Here is a 15835-nt window from a genome sequence, read left to right as displayed (position 1 = left end):
AATTATTATTTAATACTTTTTATAGTGCATTAATTATTTTTATAATTTAATATAATACAGTTTAATATATAGAAGTGTTTTTATTTGGGATGATGCACTTCTAATTATGTGAAAAAAATATTAATAAAAAATACATATAAAAAGTTTGATAGAAATTATTTGTTTATTTTTTAAAGAAAGAGACATATTTAGGAGAGAAAAAAAGTATTACAGCACATTTAAAAGCGTTGACTGACTTACTTGCAAAGAAAGGAAATTATGTCTTTATAAACACTGCCTTCGTCCTTACAGAATAGTATTGAATAGTGTAAATAACTTTTTCCAGAAAAAGAAAAATAAAATTAATTAATAACTTGCATGTTGAATGATTATTTATTATTTATTAAGAAGTTATGGTTAATAATGATTTTATTTAGTATTATTATTATAATGAGATTATATATAGTGAAAGAGAGATAACGAAAAGGGTAAAAGAAAAAGAGATGATGCAGAGAATAGAGATTATTAAGCATAATGATATTTTGTAATGGTGTGGTTTTTGCATATTTTTATTTTGTTCTGGTTTCTTATCTGTTGGCCACTTAACGAAGGAAAGTGGGACCCACCACCAACACCTCTTTTGGACCTTCACAGTAACTCTTGGTTTGTCGTGGCGTACTTTGCTCTGTTGCAACCAATGTTCGCCCTTGGATCCACGAAACTTGTTTGACTTTCCAACCCTCTCTCTCTCTTTTATAACCTCTTCTCTTCCCACACCGAAACCAAAAACCAAACCAAAACCTCTTTTCCTTTCTCTCTTCCTAGGATTCTTCGTGTTTCATGGCACTGGATATGCTCGATCTTCTTCCCAGAACAAGGATGGAGGAACAGTTAGCAATTCAAGAAGCTGCTTCGGCTGGTTTGAAAAGCATGGAGCATCTCATTCGACTCCTTTCTCCCTCTGCCTGCAACTCTTCTTCTTTTTCTTCTTCTTCTAACAACAGCAACAACAACGTTAGCCTTAACAACCTTGACTGCTCCGAAATCACCGACTTCACCGTCTCTAAGTTCAAACAAGTCATTAACCTTCTCAACCGCACCGGTCACGCTCGCTTCCGCCGTGCACCGACCCAGGCCCAGGCCCAGCCGCAACCAGAGCCACAACCACAACCACAACCACAACCTCAATCCCAACCAGGCTTTACTTTGGATTTCGTTAAACCCACCATTCTCAACTCTAAGCCCTGCAACAAAGACGAAACCCTCACTCTTTCCACCACCCCCACCACCTCCTCTTCCTTCTTATCCTCCGTCACCAACGACGCCAGCGTCTCCGACGGCAAGATCGGCCCTTTCCTCCCTCCCTCCGCCGCCAAACCCCCTCTATGCTCCTCCCACAGGAAAAAGTGCCGCGACGCCGCGCTGTCCGCCAAACCCTCCTGCCACTGCTCCAAGAAAAGGTTTTTCCCCACACCCTTTAGAAAATTATTAATTTATCCCACAAACAAACAGAGGAACTGACGTTGGTTTCTTTTTTCTCAGGAAATCACGCGTGAAAAAAACGATCCGCGTTCCGGCGATAAGTTCCAAGATCGCCGACATCCCACCGGACGAGTACTCGTGGAGAAAGTACGGCCAGAAACCGATCAAGGGTTCACCTTTTCCTCGGTATTATTCTATTCTTTCTTCCCTCGCCCTGTTGAATCGGTTATAGTCAAATGCCGATCTCAATGTCAGTTAAAAAATCGATTTTTAATTTAAGGGTAAAACATACACATAACAGTTCTTCAATTGGAATCGAAACTTGGTTTCAGTAATTCACGTAGTTAAAGTGGTATTCAATTGGAATCTAGAATTGAAGTTTCTTAATGGAGAATTGGTGTGTTTCTGGCAGTGGGTACTACAAGTGCAGCACCGTGAAAGGGTGTCCGGCGAGGAAGCACGTGGAGCGCGCGCAAGATGACCCGAAGATGCTGATAGTGACGTACGAGGGCGAGCACCATCACGCGCTGCCGTTACCTGCCGCAACCGGCGTTGGTTTCGGGCTCTGAGGTAGTTGACGAACCGCGTGGTGTCGGAAACTTGACGGAAGTGTCCGTGTGGCCGTGACGGTAACGGCGGATGCGAGGTTGAAAGGCAGAAAAAATGGGCATGGAAGTCAACTTTTGCGGTGCGGACTTTGACGGAGTCGACTAAATTTGACGAGGAGTTTTGTGTAAATTTGACCGAAGGAAATGGAAATATTATGCAAATGAAAATTATTCTAAAATGGATTTATTTATTTATTTGATTTGATGTGGGAGTTGAATTATTTTGTATGTATGTATTGAATTGAATAGTAGTAATAATAAGAATAATAAGATTGGGAGATCTAAGTTGAAAGATTAGATTCGTTTTGTTGAAAAAAGGGAGGAAAAAAAGTCAAGGGGTGGGACCCATGTGGAGTTGGAATAATTTAGAGCAATGAAAGTTGGGGAAAGTGGGGAAGGAACAGAACAGGTCAATGGTTGTTATGGGCAGTGGGTCCCATTCACCGTTACTTTACTTTATATCTCTTTGACTCACTCACTCCTCTTCCATTCACTTACGCAACCCAACCTTTTTCATTTATTCAATCATTCACCAAATTTAAACTAAACAATTCAAATTCTTTTCTGTTACTTAATTCACATGTATTTTAATCAATATACATTTTTATTATTTTATTTTATTTTCTTTTCTTTTAACCTTTTGTTTTTCTGATACAAAGTATAAGTCAAAAGACAATAAACTAGGTTGATTAATGGCTGACAATACAATCCAACACGCAATCAATTTGTACTTATATGTAAATGTATACTAAGAGATTAAACATTAATTGAGTTTAAGGAGACTGAAAGGTATACAATCCTAAGGGTGAAAAATTATCTAAGGACACAATATGCTATTTTGAGATAATGTTTGCAGAAAACTTGAACATCTTTTTGCCATTCATTACTCCTTTTACAAATGTTATCTTTTTCTCACTAATACCATTTAAGTGAATGTTTTATATATATAATGTTTTTTTTGTTAACTACCTTTGCTAACTAGAATTGCCTTCAAGCATACAACTTGCAAGAAGTTGATGTTAAGGAATTGAGCAAGTACAACAGGAGAGATAGGTGTTATGGTATGCAAAATTACCTTAGCAAAGCAATTGTTTTAGTGGTGATGGTTGAAATTTGAGCCTAAGAGGTGTGGACAAATGAGAAAAAGCAAGTGCAAGCTAAGAAAGAAACTAATGATGAACTTGCTTGATTGACTAAAAGGTGACATCAAAGAGTTAAAAATAGAGTATGCGATTTTCAAAGAAAATCTAACCAAGTTCAAAACAAACACAAAGTTCATAAGGCTAGTAAGGATGAGTATATAGCAGTTTTTGAAAGTTAGAGCCAGAAAAGGAAATACCAAGTGACTTTAAAATCGCCCTAAAAACAAAAATAGTAAAAAAAATAGGGTTGTCATGGAACAAGTTAAGGTAATCAATCTTATAATAGACCACTCGATTGTTGACCTTTGAAAGATTGTTGTGGATGTGGTAATAGTAGAAGAGAAATAAGTTTATTGATTGTAACTTATTTTAATGGTGGTTGATGGTGGTGGTGTGATGAGAATCATGATGATGATGAATGTAACTTATTTTGATGTATCATAATGGCAAGATTGTTGAACAATGTACGAACCAAATGTTTTTGCTTTCAATACTATTCACTTATAATATGTAGCAAAAACTTATTTATTTCGGATAAAAGCTACTTGTGCTCTTTGTATTACCCTTCAATCAACATCACTAAAAAAAAAATGTGTAAAAAGTGGCGGTTTTAATATGACGGTTATTGATAACTGCCACAAATTTCAGTATAATACGTCATTTCATTAATCGCCATAATTATCTTTCAAATTATGTCATTTTTAACCGTCATAATTTTCCTTCAGAATTGAAAACTTGCTTTATTCCTATATTCACATTTTTAACTTGATTTAAAAATCCTTCAGTTTTTCACTTGAAAAATGAATTCTTTTTGAAAACTTAAGAAAATAATTTTTTTTTGAATTTCATTTTGAAAACCAGAGTGAACCCTAACTCTAACGGTTTCACTCTTGTCCTTCTCTCTGCCTCACACTCACACGAACCCTAGCGCTCGCTGCCTCACACTCACACGAACCCTAGCGCTCGCTGCCTCACACTCACACGAACCCTAGCGCTCGCTGCCTCACACAGACCCTAGCGCTTGCTGCTTCCACACGAACCGAGCGCTCTCTGCCTCACACAAACCCTAGCAATGTCTGCCTCACACGAACCCTAGCGATGTCTGCCTCACACGAACCCTAGCGCTCTCTGCCTAGAGTGGTAATACAAAATTGTGTTAAAATTTTGTGCTTGTCACATGTATTCTGAAATCACAAATCGAAAGCCTATTGACAGGACAATACTGTAGGACAATATTTACATCTATTCAAGCCATTTTGTCTTGTAAGTTATCGATCAAGATTCAGGGAGATAACTGTTTCAATAGCTAAGGCGTACGTTGTCACTGCTTATATTAGTAACATATTTAATTTACCAATACCTTGTGCCCTCAGAATGATGGGGCAACGTGGGAAGCTTATGAAGGTACTACTAGGATTATAATATTTTAAGCACCAAAAAAATAGCTAAGTTTTGTTTACAGAATAACTATTTTTGAGTCAGTACACTGTTCTGAAATTGATAGAGCAATACACCAAGCAATAAACAATCCTCACAATTTTAAGATGAAATTTTAAACTTCTAAATTTTAGGACAACTACATATCCTCTGGTATTGTTGTCAGATTGGTTTTCAATGACTTAGAAGGTTGTGACATACATACCATGGAAAATGAATTTTGACATGTTATGCTATGATGTCTGATTATAAACTGTTTATAAACAAAGGCTAATGAGTAATGACATCCCTATTGAGTTACATTTATCTGCATAAATCATCTTCTCTATATACCTTATAGTTTCAGTTCCAATGTGTAATAGTTTTATATGGGCCAAACTGTATAGATCCTTTCTATGGTCCAACACAATATTCTAGTCCCTCACTTCAACATTTTATGTTCTGTTTGCAGTTGCAACTACATTCATTATGATGTGACTTCATCATTCCCCCACCTTGGGCATTCAGGCATAGTTGAAGCTGCACGAGAGCTTTTTATGCAGATTGAAGGAAATCCTGAATTTTTCTGATATAAAGTTACACTTGTAAGTTTCTTGATATCTCCATGTTACCTCTTCAAAAACAAAGGATGAACTTGGTGATGTATAGTTATATAGGGAGTAGAAAGGAAAAGTGGGAATTAAATAGTCACACTAATATCTTTGAAACCATGACAAACTTATCACAAGAAACCAGATATGATAACAATGAAATGCTTGTCTGCAGAGGAAGGCAGCAAAACCTTGGGTGAACCTTCCTACACCATGATTTTTTATATGGTTTTCCCATGTATATTATTAACCTATATATAGAAACAATACAAATTAACTAGCCATTATTGCCTGGCTAAAGAATTAGATCCACAAAGTATTAAAACTTGGCAAAGAAATTAATCAGTAGAATTAGATCCACATCTATGAAACCAAAATTTGATTAAATTTTAATATCTTTTTTCCATTATATGCTGACAAATATCTACTAACTTTATTGAGAATTAATATTCATAAAAATGGATTAATTATACATTTTATAATGTTGATAATAAGTGGTTCTGGGGTATATATGTTTCTTGATTCCTAATAAAAAAAATACGTGAAGTATAAGTTTATAGTCGTACACTAGTATTTTAGTAGACTTGAGAAGTCAAATTTGTGAATTCCATAATACTAAACTCTCCATCACATGACATTTCTCATACAATTATTATAATATATTAATATTGTAGTATATTATATATTGACGTTTGGTTCTTAATTTGTTTGACATTTTAATTGGTATCATTCAGTCGATCTTGGGAGGAGTGTCTTTTGGGATATGAAGAATCGTCTTCCTCGAAGCATCTCAACATTGGAGTGGGAGAACAACTTTGTTTCTGTTTACAGCAAGGATAATCCAAACTTGCTTTTCAACATATTTAACTGGCCTTGGGTGTCTAATTTATCATGATTATGGTTGAAAATATAGTTTTAATTGGCGAGTGAAGTTGAATTGTGGATAGTCTGTGAAGAGGTCATCATTGGTTTCCCATGGTCTTTGTTTGTTTTCAAGGCTTATGACTTATTTTCGAGAGGCAACTGTGCATACCCAAGAGCTTTTAGATTTGCTAGTTAAATGTGAAAATAAAATTCAGACTCGTATTAAGATTGGGCTCAACTCAAAGACGCCTAGCAGGTAATTAATTCTTTTTTTTATGGTAGGTATATTAGTTGTTTCTTAATATTTTATTCATAAATACTGGGTTTTAATGTTCAAATCTATGCTCCACTATATCTTTTAGCAGGTAATTAATTCTTTTTTTTATGGTAGGTATATTAGTTGTTTCTTAATATTTTATTCATAAATACTGGGTTTTAATGTTCAAATCTATGCTCCACTGTATCTTTTATCAGGTTCTCACCTGTCATTTTCTACACTCCTAAAGAAATAGGAGGGCTTGGATTGTTGTCCATGGGTCACATTTTGATTCCACAAAGTGATCTTCGATACAATCAGCAGACAAATGTTGGAGTAACCCACTTCAAGAGTGGAATGAGTCACGAGGAGGACCAACTGATTCCCAACCTTTATCGTTATATACAGGTGAACCTTAATTATCTTCCTCTTATATGTACTAATATGTATGCATTTGCCTTGTCATGTGGTTTATTAAGAGTCATATATTAAAATAAACTTTATCTTTATGTTCTCTTGGATCATGCAGCCTTGGGAGAGCAAGTTCATTGATTCATAGCATATCTGAGCTGATATGCATTGAAAAGACAGGAAGCACAGGCACAAAACAGACGTTTGACCCTGGAAGATCTGGAAGTGAATTTCTGTTGACTTTTTATTGACCTTAATATTTGTATTTAGGTAGTTGTTGTGACTCTGGATAATGCAGTGGTAATGTGCATGTGTTTTTCTTTGAGACAAATCTACTTATTTCCCTACTAAGTTATGTTAATTTGTTCTACAGGATTCATGGGAGAGGTATATCGCGTATTAACACTCTGTTTCAAAAGGATAGGCACATTTTGGCTTATGATAAAGGATGGAGAGTGCACATTGATTTCAAGCAGTACCAAGTTCTGAAACAAAACCCCTTCTGGTGGACACATCAGAGGCACGATGGGAAGTTGTGGAACTTGAACAATTACTGAAATGATGTTAATTGAACTTTTTAACAATTATGTGTTGTAATTTTAAACTTGATTAGAGATTTATGAAGTTTTTGTGTTTTAATTTTTAATTATATATAAACATTATTATATGTGTTTTAATTTTCAATGAAATGAATGAAAGATTATAACTTTATACATTATTTTATTTTATTATGAAAAAGTGGTGGTTAAGTTTTATAATTGTATAAAACAGATTATAAAAACGTGGTGGTTAAATTTTATTTATTCAGAATTAAAATTACGTTAGTTAAAAATGTCACTATTTACGTATATAATGGTGTCATAATCTTCTTCAATGAATGTAAATTGCAACGGTTATAACTGACACTACTTATGTAGATTATGGCGCCAAAATCTTCTTCAATGAATGTAAATTGCGACAGTTATAACTGACAATACTTACATATAAAAACCGTCACTATTTACACTATGTTTAAAGTGGCGGGTGTTGCGGCGGGTAGCGTAAAACCGCCACATTAAACTTTGTGACGGCCAGTTTTATGACGGTTTGAAAAACCGTCACAAGTGTATATTGTGGCGGTTATAAACGTCAGTTTATACAAAAATAACCGCCACAATATACACTTTTTTTGTAGTGCATCTTTTAATTTTGAGTTTAAAATTGTATGATCCATAGGTTTGTCAATATCGCAACTAACATAATTGCATTGAAATATTCTAGGCTTATCAATAGTGTATTAAGTTAGTTGTGTAATAACTATAAGAGCCTAAACTCATATGCTATAACATAGTCAAGTCAATCACATACCATTGAAGCTTAAGTTTAATAGGTCATAAGCTAATATAATATAGTCGGTCGTAACATTTGTCAAAGTTTAAGCTTATCTCATAGGATAATATAATCAAGTAAGTTGTATGATATTTATCGGAGTCTAAGTTCATTAGCTGTGTCATGAAATTTTATTTTTTATTGACTTGGAAAAACACCTTGCTAAAAACCTTTTGAGCAAAAACACAAATATAAGGAAAAAAAACTCCAAAAGAAAAAGAGAGCAACGACAAGATACATCTTAGTGACTACAAAAATAATAAAAAACAAAGATTTTCTGCATTACATATTCTTGGTATTATGTTGTTATCGAATGTTTTCAAATGATACGACCTGAGATTTGATGTTGTCCTACCAAATTCAGAGATAACTTGTTAAAAAATTTATTAAGTTGAATCCTTTCAATTCCAAATTAGAAACTCAAAAGTTGTCACAGATTAACCTTTGAAGTGAACTTGAGCTCACTATGTGGTTTCACTACGGTCATTTATATGCAAGTATGATCCCATATTTTATTGGTAATATCTAAATTTGCTTGGATTTTGGCAACCCCTCTTCATTAAAATGAAGAACCATGTTCAATGACTCATTAATTTAAACAGGTATCATAACATCTATTTCATATACTAAGCAAAACGGGGACTCCTTAGTAGAAGATTGCAGTGTTGTATGATATGTTCATAAAACATGTGGGAGCTCTTTGACCCATAAAGTTTTTGCTTTAGATAAACAACGCTTCAAACCTTTGAAAAATGACCTTATTGACAACCTTAGGTTGTCCATTGGATTATGAGTGTTTAATTGATATGAAGATTTATTTCATCTACAAGAGGGACTAAAATTCATAGGCTTAATGACTAACTAATTGAGTCTCATTATGATTTATCAAAGTCCGTGGGACACCAAAGCGATAAATGTACTTCTAAATAATTTTCTTAAACTTTTTTGTTGAGATAATAAAAGCTTGTTCGATCGCCGCCAATTTATAAAATAATCAATTCCAACAAGTAAAACTTTTAACTATCAAGCAATGATTGGAAATGAGTCATAATACTCAATCCTGATTTGTTACGTATTAATCACTTAAAAGCTTTAATAAAACTTCGGTACACAAAATTTATACTCCTATATACATATTTGATCTCTATTTTCTTTTCATTAACATATTATTCTGACATGCTTTCATGCCTATTTCGTATACCAAAATTTCTTTAAATCAATTAGTTAAGTTTATATATCTTACACTATTTATATTTTCCATTTTTGAAAAAACTAATATTATTTATCATCAGATTTTTATGCTCAGATAGTTTAATTTCAACTATTGAGGTACACTAGATGAAGTTATACTTGATGTTTTAATTATAACATATAAAATTTACTTTTCATGTACTAAGGTTTAAATAAGATATATTTAGGACTTATGTTTTAGGCAATGGTTCACATAAGCATCAAAGTGCAACAAGAATATCAAATATCATAAAACCGTTTATAACTTAAGAACATGACACTGTTTATAAGCTTATACTTTCACATTACATTCTCAAATATGGTTAGACATAACAACTAGTAGGAGACACATCTATATGGTTTACACTCATATATGACAATTTATAATTGATGGAAGTTTATCACAATTATCTAGGTAGATTCTAATAAGAAAACAACTTCTATGACCTTATAAGAATTCATGCACACCTTTTATGAAGAAAAAAAAAGTTGATGATTTTCTACATATGTTAATCAAACTCTAAAAAACAACTCAAATCATAAAAAAGATCTTAGTCAACTAGCCCGAAAAGAAGAAAGGTAGAGAGAATATATGTTACTTCCAACATCTTTTTAAATATGCCTATAAATGAAGAAGAACATGTGCATAAAAAAAATAATAAATCTTGATTATCTACAAGCAAAAGTATTGCATATATAAAATATTATATCAAACCTAAAAAATAAACTAGAACATCTAGTTTAAAGATTGCTTAAATTTGTAAATGTTTAAATTGTAAATTCTTTTTTAAATAACTTGTAACCTTTTAAACAATCCAATTTGTTTATAATCTAATATTAAAAAAAAAATACTAACACTACAAGAAAATAATTAAATAGAAATCAAATTTAGAAATAAAAAAAATTAGTTGTTATATTGACTAAATTAAATATTATTTTAGATATTAAAAAATTTATTGATATCTAAATTAGTTTTAATTATTGATAAATAACTTTTAAATTGATATCTAGTTACTAAGGTTTTAGCTACCAACCTTGTAATCTAAATAATATGTAGCTAAAACCTTGGTAGCTAAAACCTTGGTAGCTAATTAGATATCAATTTATAAACTATTTATTATAATAAAAATTATTTTATATCAATAAATTTTTTAATTTTTAAAATAATATTTAATTTAATTAATATAACAATTAATTATTTTTTTTTCTTAAATTTATTTTTATTTAATAATTTGTTAGTAATGTAAAGAATAAAAAATGCTTATATATTTTTATCTCCAATACAGATAAAAAAGGACTGCCATAATAAACATTATATATCTATCTAAACATAAATGAAGTAATCTAATCACTACAAGAAAAATTGCTTTTAGAAACTAAATTTTTTGGTTTCTAAAATGATAAAAATAGTCACTAACTTAATTAGAGACTAATTTAGAAACTAATAGCACTAAGTGGCTAAAATCATGGTCGCTAATTTTAGATACCAATTTAGAATCTAATTTAGAAACCAATTTAGTTACCATTAAATAAAAACCAACTTAGTGACTAAATATATAGAAACTAATTTAGTGACCAATTATATAGAAACCAAATTAACAACCAATTTCATTGAAACCAATTTAGTGACCAAAATATATAGAAACTCATTTAGTGACCAAATATATAAATACCAAAAAAATGGTCACAATATTGGTTTCTAAATAATGTAATTTATTATAAAATATTATTTTATTCATCTACTTTTTTTTCTTTTTTTTATTTATTTAACTACTTACTCTTTCATATTTTATATTTATTTGTAGATTCAAGTTCACTAATTTTAAAAGTTCATCAACTCAAAGCAATTATTTTCAGAATCAAAATAGAGTTATAAATGAGAAATTTTTCAATTTTTTTTTTCAAATTTTACAAAAGAACTTTTTTATGAATTATGAATGTGAACTAAGATTGTGGTAGAAACTAGAAAATAATCACATAAACTCAAGATACTCGCCGTAGTTTGAAATCTACTTTCAACTTTTGTTAATATCCATGAGTTATATGTACAAGAAAGTTTAGTCTATTCCTATCTTGATTGAATTTACATTTTTTGTGCCTACTTGCAGCTCACAAGCTTCTGGGCTGGAACAAATCAAGGACGGTCTTGGAAGCTAGAACTGAAAGATTGTTACAAATCAGTAAGAAACAAACGCAAACAATGGATAAAGGAATGAAAGAATGAAAATTGAAACACAAGATGAGTGCAGAATTGTAAATCATTGATTGTTTATTAACTTACCTTCTCAAATGATACTAGCTCAACCTCATAATACAAAGTGGAGTTAGAAGGAACACAACAAGTTCTTGTTGAGACTCTGATGAGCCAAAACCATACTCGGGCGCAACAGTTAACAATGTCACCTCACCCTTCTTCATAATCAAAATAGCTTTGTCAAACCCATCAATTGCTTGTTATGCTCAATCCTAAAACACTCACATTAGCTAGCTTAATAAATAATTTAGTGGGAATCGGGAAAAACATTGAGACATTTTTTCAAGTTACCCTTATCAGTTTTGAATTCAAACAGCTCCCCTTCATTATCATGACCCTTCTTCAAAAACAAAGTACCATCTTGTAGCTTACCAATTACTTTCACTACAAGAATGCAAAAACAGGTAAGGAAACATCAGAACCATGTTTTAAATCCATAAAATGACAAGGTTATCATCCACATTAAGAATTACAAGCATTTACACTTAAATTCATCAGCAGACAACTTACATTGAGGCTTCACACTTAAAATCACTTTCTCTCCCTTCTTCATGGTTTTAACAGTGCAAATACTGATGTTATGAGGTTGGGCAAGAACTATGGAAACCTACAAAATGATTTATGTTTGGAAAATAAAAATCAGCACATCATTAAGATTTTATTTGGATAAAGTTCTCCATGAGTACTTATAGGAAGATAAAATAAAAAAGAAAAACATAATAAGTAAGCAAAAATCAGATTATTCTTAATCTAATTTGTAAAAGTTTTCTTGTACTAGCTTCTATAAAAATGATTCAGGCATAAACTAATTTTCTGGAGAAGTTTATCTAAATAGGTCCAAATGATAAAGCAATTTAAACAGAAACTGAATATGAAAGTCCATTTACTTATCCCAAAAGGAAGTCTTTGGAAAAATATTTGGGTACTTCTCTACTGGCTACAATTAAATACAGAATTTCAGCAGTTAACCTTCTCAGAAAACCAGAATACTTTCAATTCAAAACATTTCATCTTATAAACATATGGAAATTCAAGGCTTTATGCAAGATTTATCTTATACTCCAGATGGCTAAGAATATGAATAGTACCTGAGCCAAATAGCCTCTCAATGAAGGGCCAATTATTAAACCAATCACAACATGACTTGTTGTGGAAATGCAGTTCTAAGAATTAACAATGTAAAAGAGTTAGTGATGCTTACAGTTGACAGTCCTAGAGCTTGGTGTTCTTCTCTAAAAAGTTCAATGGCATAGGCTTGTTAAATAAAGTAGTTAGACAAGAAAATGTAGAAATGAAAGTTTGAAAGAGAATGAAGTTATAATCAACACATGCATTCAAAATTTGTATCCAAGTACTGGTGGAAAAAACAAGAAAGTGTGAAATAGTAGGAGTTAAAGATATGATACCCTCACTGGTCCTAGAAAACCATTGAAACATCCGAGAAGAAATCTCGTAAGAATAGCCATCCAAAAACTTTTGCTAAGGCCAAATAGTGTGTTGAAAATGACACTGAAATGAAGTAAGCATTGATAATTATGGGAATCTTCAAAGCTAAGCATGCAGTTCATTAACATGTATACTTACACTGAAATGATCCCTGCAAGTATTACGGGTTTTCGACCAATGCGATCAACTATAGCTCCCCACAACAAAGATGTCAAACATCTGTCAAGCATGAATACAGAACCTACCACATTTTTATCAATATGTAATTAGGTATACGGGCAAAGATTTCCCCAATCGAAACTCTAGTATGAGAATCATTAAACTTGCTAAAAATAAAATCAAAATAAAAAAACCATACCTAATTGTGCGAACAACTTGAAGCCTGTGACACCGAAGATCATATTGCGTTTGAGCACCGTCACCGACAATATTCCGAGTCGCAAGCACGAGATATAGAGATTGAGAATGATTTACCTGAGCTTGAGCAAGGAAAGAGACAGTGAGATGAACCAATTGGACGAGATTGAGAACGAGAACGACAGTGATAAAGAATAACGAAACTGAGAGTGAAGTAGATGAAGGAGACAGTGTGGAGAAGAAGAATGAGACTTACCTGGATTTGAACAAAGAACAAGATAGTGAGACAAACCAATTGAATGAGACTGAGAGTGAAATCAAGAACAAGCAATACTGAGAAAGAGGAACGAGATTGAGATTGAGAGTGAATAGGAAGGAAACAGAGAGTGGAGTGAAGGAAGGTTGCGACTGAAGAAGAAGAGAGGAAAAAAATATTTATCAAGTAGAATTTTAGAAAAAGTATTTTTTTCTAAAAAAATATATAAAAAACATTTAAATATATACAAACTTAAATAAAATAAATTAGTAATAATTTCTTGCAAATTATTATTGAAATAAAATTTATAAATATTTTATAAGAAAAATAATTCTAAATAAATTAGTAAAATGTACTTATTTCTAATAGCGTTAGAAATTCAAACTGCAGAATATTTTCTCATATTTAAAAAAATTAAATAAGTTTTTAAAAAGTATGTATATCTATTTAAATTAATTCATAATTTTTTTAATTTAAAAAATATTTTGAATTTATAATTAATTTAATTTTATGTTTAAATAAAATTAAAAGATTAAAATACTATTTTAAATGTAATTTTAAATTAATATTAATTATTTTAATATTATACTAAAAATAACAGTTTAGTAAATTTATTCATATTAATTTAAAATATTTTATAAATTAAAAATTAATAATTAATTTTATAAAATTTATTTTTAGAGATCAAAAATTAGTTTCTAAATTAAATTAAAAGTGACAAAAAAATGGTTTCCAATTACATCTTAACAAGAGACTAAAAAAATGTCTCAAAAAAAACTTTATTTTTATTTTTATTATTAACTACCAAGAATATAATATCTAATTATATTATAATTTTTATTAATAATAGATACCTTTTTAGTAATCAATAATTTTTAGTTTATAAAATAGTATCTAAATTGATTTCTATAGAAACATTTTTTTTAGTTTCTAAATTAGTTATTATTACATTTTTTTTTTTCTTGTAGTGAATTATTTGTTTTCTCTCTCTCAAATAACACATTTTGGTGAATTTGATTGTGTAGAAGGCAGAAGAAGGGACATGAAAGAAGAAAACGAAGCAGTTTGGAAAAGGGGAAAGGAAAATGGTGGATCTTAACCCTTTTTTTTCTACCTATAATGTTGAAGGAAAAGCAGAAACATGTTATATTTAATAATAATATAATCAAGTTATATCATCAAAAATTTCAAATTGCCATTGTTTTTATTTTATTTTATTTTTTCACTTACTTTTACTCTATTTCTTATCGATTTACCATAGTAGTCATTATTATTTTTTCATCCACAGACCTTGAAATAAGATTTTATTTAAAAAGATTGAGTTTAGTTTCACTTGGATGACTGATTTGTTGGTGTTTTTAGCACTTAAATGTATTCTAGTATTTTAAATTATGCAATGAGTATTTATTTTATACAAATAAATTTTATAATAATTAAATAGTTTATATATAAACTACACTGATTAACATTTGTAATAATCAATATTTTTATATTAAGTTGTATTTTATATTTATGGTAAATAATTTATATTATGATACAAGTTTAATTTTAGTGATTGATAAGTTTTTCTAAGAAACATCGAAAACACTTTTGCTGAATAATGTTTTTTTTTTTATAAAAGGTACACTGTATGGTATAAACTAGGCCCATTGAGCCCATGCCTCTGTTCCATTAAGCCCGTCATAACTGGATTTAAAATCCCTGCGAATTTTTTTTATACCTAGGATATTAATTACTTAAAGATTGTTGATTAAAATATTAATTAAGTTAATATTAATTAAAAAAGATCCTTTGCTTCTTTGAATATTTTGGAGGGATTTTTTTTTTAACATTCATATCTTGAATCAAAGACAATTATACTTATATTAGATAATTATGAAATTTTGTTTTACTATCGGAGTCTTTCTGTATAACATCAGTTTTTAGATCTTGAGTTATTTTCTAATACAAGAGTTAAGATAAACATTTTCATAATTTTCTATTTCCACTTTAATATAAATAAAACCTTTGTAAGATAATTTTTTTTTAACTCAAAATCTTATTTAATATACATAGTTCTAAATTTAAAATTCTCTCATATTATATCGATAAAATTTAATAAAAAATTCTTATAAGTTTTAAATTTAGTACTACGATAATGATCCTTGTATTGGAA

The 15835-nt window shown here is 30.6% G+C and overlaps 3 protein-coding genes across 3 annotated transcripts; 2 read left to right on the top strand and 1 right to left on the bottom strand.

Moving 5' to 3' along the window:
- The first annotated feature begins 654 nt into the window (after nucleotides 1–654).
- On the top strand, nucleotides 655–2248 carry LOC137821159 (WRKY transcription factor WRKY51-like). The gene is made up of 3 exons (XM_068625626.1): nucleotides 655–1439; nucleotides 1522–1647; nucleotides 1874–2248. Exons 1-3 carry the CDS (start codon nucleotides 820–822, stop codon nucleotides 2028–2030), a joined length of 903 nt encoding a protein of 300 aa, XP_068481727.1. The 5' UTR covers nucleotides 655–819; the 3' UTR covers nucleotides 2031–2248.
- Nucleotides 2249–4355: 2107 nt separating this feature from the next.
- On the top strand, nucleotides 4356–7376 carry LOC137821160 (pre-mRNA-processing-splicing factor 8A-like). The gene is made up of 5 exons (XM_068625627.1): nucleotides 4356–5232; nucleotides 5973–6358; nucleotides 6577–6766; nucleotides 6888–6994; nucleotides 7194–7376. The coding sequence occupies exons 2-4, from the start codon at nucleotides 6240–6242 to the stop codon at nucleotides 6915–6917; spliced, it is 339 nt and encodes a 112-aa protein (XP_068481728.1). The 5' UTR covers nucleotides 4356–5232; nucleotides 5973–6239; the 3' UTR covers nucleotides 6918–6994; nucleotides 7194–7376.
- A 3989-nt stretch (nucleotides 7377–11365) lies between these two features.
- On the bottom strand, nucleotides 11366–14948 carry LOC137822442 (uncharacterized). The gene is made up of 10 exons (XM_068627329.1): nucleotides 14937–14948; nucleotides 13681–13893; nucleotides 13426–13541; nucleotides 13206–13286; nucleotides 13028–13130; nucleotides 12710–12784; nucleotides 12132–12228; nucleotides 11913–12005; nucleotides 11649–11833; nucleotides 11366–11526 (listed from the first exon to the last, which is right to left on the bottom strand). Exons 1-9 carry the CDS (start codon nucleotides 14946–14948, stop codon nucleotides 11811–11813), a joined length of 813 nt encoding a protein of 270 aa, XP_068483430.1. The 3' UTR covers nucleotides 11366–11526; nucleotides 11649–11810.
- Between the last annotated feature and the right edge of the window lie 887 nt (nucleotides 14949–15835).

This window comes from Phaseolus vulgaris, chromosome 9 (assembly GCF_000499845.2).
Source record: "Phaseolus vulgaris cultivar G19833 chromosome 9, P. vulgaris v2.0, whole genome shotgun sequence".
Lineage (NCBI taxonomy): Eukaryota > Viridiplantae > Streptophyta > Magnoliopsida > Fabales > Fabaceae > Phaseolus > Phaseolus vulgaris.
This window is presented reverse-complemented; position numbering and strand designations above follow the sequence as displayed.

Bases quoted from the DNA above. Each gene is read 5' to 3' on its own strand.
- LOC137821160 (XM_068625627.1), top strand. From the start codon at position 6,240: ATGACTTATTTTCGAGAGGCAACTGTGCATACCCAAGAGCTTTTAGAT. The intron at 6,359-6,576 runs GTAATTAATTCT...ATCTTTTATCAG, and splicing joins AACTCAAAGACGCCTAGCAG to GTTCTCACCTGTCATTTTCT. The intron at 6,767-6,887 runs GTGAACCTTAAT...TGGATCATGCAG, and splicing joins ACCTTTATCGTTATATACAG to CCTTGGGAGAGCAAGTTCAT.
- LOC137822442 (XM_068627329.1), bottom strand. The intron at 13,542-13,680 runs GTAAGTCTCATT...GCTCAAGCTCAG, and splicing joins TGTTCTTTGTTCAAATCCAG to GTAAATCATTCTCAATCTCT. The intron at 12,229-12,709 runs GTACTATTCATA...ATCATTTTGTAG, and splicing joins TGAGAGGCTATTTGGCTCAG to GTTTCCATAGTTCTTGCCCA.
- LOC137821159 (XM_068625626.1), top strand. From the start codon at position 820: ATGGCACTGGATATGCTCGATCTTCTTCCCAGAACAAGGATGGAGGAA. The intron at 1,440-1,521 runs GTTTTTCCCCAC...CTTTTTTCTCAG, and splicing joins TGCCACTGCTCCAAGAAAAG to GAAATCACGCGTGAAAAAAA. The intron at 1,648-1,873 runs GTATTATTCTAT...TGTTTCTGGCAG, and splicing joins AAGGGTTCACCTTTTCCTCG to TGGGTACTACAAGTGCAGCA.